Below are 4790 nucleotides of genomic sequence, written 5' to 3'. Positions count from 1 at the left end.
TAAAAAAAAAAAAAAAAAAAAAGCCCCATTACTTTCACAGCTTCACATGATTACAGATGGGTAATAACCATTTCCTAATAAAAGAAAAAGTGGGTCAATGTAAGGAGCCAATGGATAGAACTATAATCTATTGCTGTTGTTCATCTAGTTACAGAGTGATTTATGAGAATGCTTAGCACTATATGGGAAGTGTGAAACAAGTTTCTCTACCCTCCAGAGCTTATGATATATAGCACAGCATTCATCTGACATTTGAGGGTCTATTCATGGTAGGAAGCTTAAACACAGCTTTAAGTGTTTGCAGAACAGCAGTGCAAGGAAGAAGATCAATTTCAACACCAATCAAAGTGCTTCAAAGCACACCTATATAAAAAAAAGACAATTTCCTTCTGCTCAGCTGCTTCTTTCATAGTGTATTTAACAGTAGCTGGATCTAGCGGAGAAGAACTTCAGTGTAAAAGGTATTATGAAAAAATGCTGAGAAAGAAGAATGTAACGGATGAAAAGGGAGAGGGAGACATGATAACAACAAACAGCAGATTCTGTATGGGGAGAAAAAAAACACAAACTAGCAAAGGAGAAAAAAAATGCGGAAGAGTTACAATTGCTCACATAGTTCAAGAACTGGGGTATGAAACGAAGAAACCCGGTGTTCCCATAACAAACCTGTGCAGTGGAAGGCTAAGGTTACAAGGGATGAACGTGTCCCATTTGTCTTATTAAAAGCTAACACTGTATCCTGATTTCATGCCACAAGCAGCTTGATTGCAAAAATCTCTGCACCTAAATTGAATTAGCAATCAATACATTCTAGAGTACTTCACCTCCCTTTTGGAATACTAGGAACAGAAGTTGAATGGTTTTAATTCATCAGCTACACTTATTACTGCCAGTGTTACTGGAATAGTTTCCCAGCAGATCAATTACATTTTGCACACATAATTTCCATACTTGGCAAATGTCAACATTTCATCTTTGTGAAGCAGTGTCACAAGGTATTGCAGACATCTGGGATGAGTATGAGAAGGAAACTTTTTAGATCATTCAGGGAACAGCTGGATGGCGGGATCCCATGGCCTCTCCACACATGTGAGAAGGAAGGTGGCAACATTGTCCTATGCTTGAAGGATGAAACACAGACCAGACATCAATCACAGCAGATGAGCAGTAGTAGTAGCGAGGTATTCTTGACAAAGCAGGGAAGAAGGCAAATATACACAAACAACTGAGAGAGATAAAAAATGAAACTTTTACAGCTATTCATCTTTTCACATTGTTCTTCATTCTGTCGTCTTCTGTTTTCATACAGCATCTTAAAATGCAGCATTACTAATCAACACTGAAGCTTATCAGCTATATGTCTAGGGCCTCCACTGACTCAGAGTGAATCAAGGCCATCTTCTTCCTTTGGAGGAGTAGAAGACAGATGTTTACTTCAACATTCTACATTGTTATGTCTTCTCTATAACAGACATCTTTCCATGCTTTATCAGATAGTAGTCCTCCATGCAAGTCTTCTGGTGAGCACTATCCAAACATTATTATCCAAACTCTCCAAGAGTACCCTTGATCAGCATGTATTCGGACATGCAAAGCCCAAAGTCCAACTTTCTTGTCTTCTTGGATCATCACTGCTAGAATATCCTAACCCTACTGCTCCAAATCACATGGAGTGAGGATTGGCATGAACTGTTACCTCTCCTGTTGGGAGTTGTTCCAACTCCTACAACACAGCTCAGATCTGCTTGGTAAAAGTAAGCATAACTCTGACCTAATGGGTATAGGCACTGACCCAGTGACCCCAACCAGTCCCTGGATAGCTCATGCAATGACTCCCTAATACACAATACTGACATAGACCACTAACTACTGCAGATCTCAGCCTTAGGTGAGAACTTCATCTACTCATGCCCCCTCCCTGGAGGTGTTCAAGGCCAGGCTGAACAGGGCTTTGTGCAACCTGGTCTAGTGATGGTGTCCCTGCCCTTGCAGAGGGTTTAGAACTAGATCATCTTTAAGGCCCCTTCCAACCCAAGCCATTCTATGATTCTATAGTAAACATACTGAAAGCCTGCACACTCTGATTTGCCTATGGACATCACTGGAGGGGCAAGACACATGAGAATTAGGAAATACAATCTACATCCTTTTGTGGACTTGGTTCGAGAGACAGTTGCCCATGAACCTTATGCCATTTCATAGCTCTCTTTTGTCAAAAGTTTGCTTTCTAATGTCAAAAAGACATTTACAAAACCAAGACAGTTATTTCAGATTTACAAGAAGGATAGCTTTTCACATTTAAAAGAAAAAAACAACCATCTGATTAAATAACTGTCACGGGGACTCTGATTTTATCTGAAAACAGACACTACAGAGTCACCCAGAGAGCAAAACTCTTTGTTGAAGCTGCACACCATCACCAAAATTGTAAATCCAGAAGTCTTTCATTGGCAGATGACAGCAGAGAAAGAATTTTTGTTTTCTTAATTGGGGAATTTTACATACTGGATTATCTGCCAACCCATTTTCAGCTTCCATGCTCCACTAAACTGGAGGATGTCTCTCATTATTCACAAACTCATTATTACACTGAAGAAAATGGGGAGCAATTAGCATACGAGTTAAAGATCATTTAAAGGTGGTGCTAATTGTAAAGAACAAAGTATTTTTGAATCCTGTTGTATACAATTAACTGAGATAAACAGGTTCTGGGGAAAAATACCTGCTAAACAATTTCAGTGATGTCTCTTCTATAACCTACATTTTAAGTTCAAGTGAATCCAGCTCTGCAGTAAGTTCAGTACAATAGGCCTCTGCAGCATCTTACTTCAGTTACTACCACAGGGCTTGCATATGAAAGGGTGGCCATGTTGCAGAGCAAGTTTTGTTCAAGAAACACATACAAAAACAACTACTAATTTATCACAACAGTGGAGATAATCAAGTTCCCAAAAAGAAGGGAAGAACAAAACCAACAAGGAAACAGAATGCAACACTCATCATGCACGGTGCAGCCTGGCACTGATACACCATGAGTTGCAAGACCAGTTGAATTATAGGACTGTGCAAAGTACCCAACCAGAAATAATAAAAACCCATCTACAAAGAGCTACTAATGAAGAAAAAAAAAAATAAATTGTGCATGCTTTTGTTCATGATTGCTAAGCAGAGAGGAAGAAATCTTGTACATGAATAGTTAATGTGCCAAACGGAAGAAAGCAGACAGAAGATGCAATTCTTCATTACTAGTGAACTACACTCAGACATAAGACATTAGTCAGACAATTGTACTAAAATATGCCTTGTGACATTAGGAATTTGATTTCAAGGTCTACAGCTGGGTGTTTTTAATTCACATTGACAAATTCTTAGCCATATACTATTTCTAATCTATTTACCACACACCTACAACTATAAACATATGTGCACCAGTAGATTTTCTGTAATTCCTAGCTGCAACAAACCTCTGTTTTTGCAAATTAACTTCTACATCACTATTTTTCTTGGCTCAGAACATATTTTCTTCAAATGACAGAGCAGTCTGTAAACCTGTAACACGCCCTATTTTTAGGATCACACCTATCTCATATTTTCCTTTTTAAAAGTACAGCCAGTTATGCTTTGGAATAATACCTCCCTGTACTTTATGTGAAAAATGCTTCAGCAGAGGAAAACACTCACAAAAGCATCTCTCCCCATAGAAAATGCTACTGCATTCGGCAAGCAGACTCTAATGAACAACTGCGGCACACGCCCCATGCTATCACGCAGGGGCGGTGTTTATGTTTACTGAGAAGGAATTGAACCGTTCCCCCTACACGCACGCACCAACATCGCTTATTCCTACGCCCTCCGCAGAAAAAAAGGATCCACCCGCTTTGTCTTCCCGTACAAATCTTGAATTCTCTAGAGAAGCCGAGATGTCTGTAGTGGTTCCAAGGATCCACTGTTAGAAACAGACCTTCCCCTAAAGTCTGAATTCTTGTGCCATAATACTCCAGTGTGTCAGTATATAATATAAAGGAACTTCTTCGAAGGAAAGAAATAAATCATCATTCAGTGTCACAATTAAAATCCAAGTACTGCTATACATATGTAGACGTACATACACACATAGATATATAAATATTTCTCCTCACGTTTGAATAATGTAAAGATGGCTTGAAAATTAAAGCATCCGTGGGCTAATCTGGAAGCTCTTCAAACAATAAAATAATATCTTCACATAGAAAACCGAGAAGAGCCAAGAGTTCACTGATGAACAACAGATTTTTATCTCTGATAAAAGAGTAATTTGAATTAGCTGATGCTTCAAAATTATTCCAGTTCCACTCCCATTACAACTTATGCATACACCTATTCTCATCTCCTGTGAGCAGCCCATCTCTCCCGGTAAGTGAGGTCAGACAGCCTCGCGGGATAAAAGCCTTTATCCTTCTAAAAATATCAGCCGGCCAAGATCCACTCTCGCAAAGCTCCGCGATGCGAACAGCATCGCTACAGTCCGGGGGCCGCTTCACTGCCATGAGTAAGCACTTGCAGCCCAGGGCTGTAATTAGTTGGGAGCGTTTTTAGGGTCACTGGTGAAAATCAGAGAGAAATGACTGAGAAAGACCTTAGAACGAGAGGGGTTTTTCTCTCATTTGGCTATCTTAGCTGCTGCAAGGAAAAAAAGGCGCCCAGCAGCAGCCGAGGCGACGCGCTCTTCCTGCAGGGCAACATGTCCCTCGCTGCTGTCCCCGCACGGCGATGCCGCTTGCAGCCCGCACCGCCCGCTCCCCGCACCGCCC

The 4790-nt window shown here is 40.5% G+C and overlaps 1 protein-coding gene across 1 annotated transcript in view; it reads right to left on the bottom strand.

Moving 5' to 3' along the window:
- Nucleotides 1-4337: 4337 nt before the first annotated feature.
- Nucleotides 4338-4790, bottom strand: part of LOC104387987 (keratin, high-sulfur matrix protein, IIIA3-like) — a 1623-nt gene continuing 1170 nt past the window's right edge. Inside the window, exon 3 of the mRNA XM_009996791.1 lies at nt 4338-4549. Within this exon, the coding sequence (XP_009995093.1) occupies nt 4338-4549 (212 nt within the window). The remainder of the gene's footprint in view (nt 4550-4790) is intronic.

Source organism: Chaetura pelagica, unplaced genomic scaffold (genome assembly GCF_000747805.2).
Source record: "Chaetura pelagica isolate M959 unplaced genomic scaffold, ChaPel_1.0 scaffold534, whole genome shotgun sequence".
Taxonomy (NCBI): domain Eukaryota; kingdom Metazoa; phylum Chordata; class Aves; order Apodiformes; family Apodidae; genus Chaetura; species Chaetura pelagica.
The sequence above is the reverse complement of the archived record's forward strand: the minus strand, read 5'-3'. Positions and strand labels throughout refer to the sequence as shown.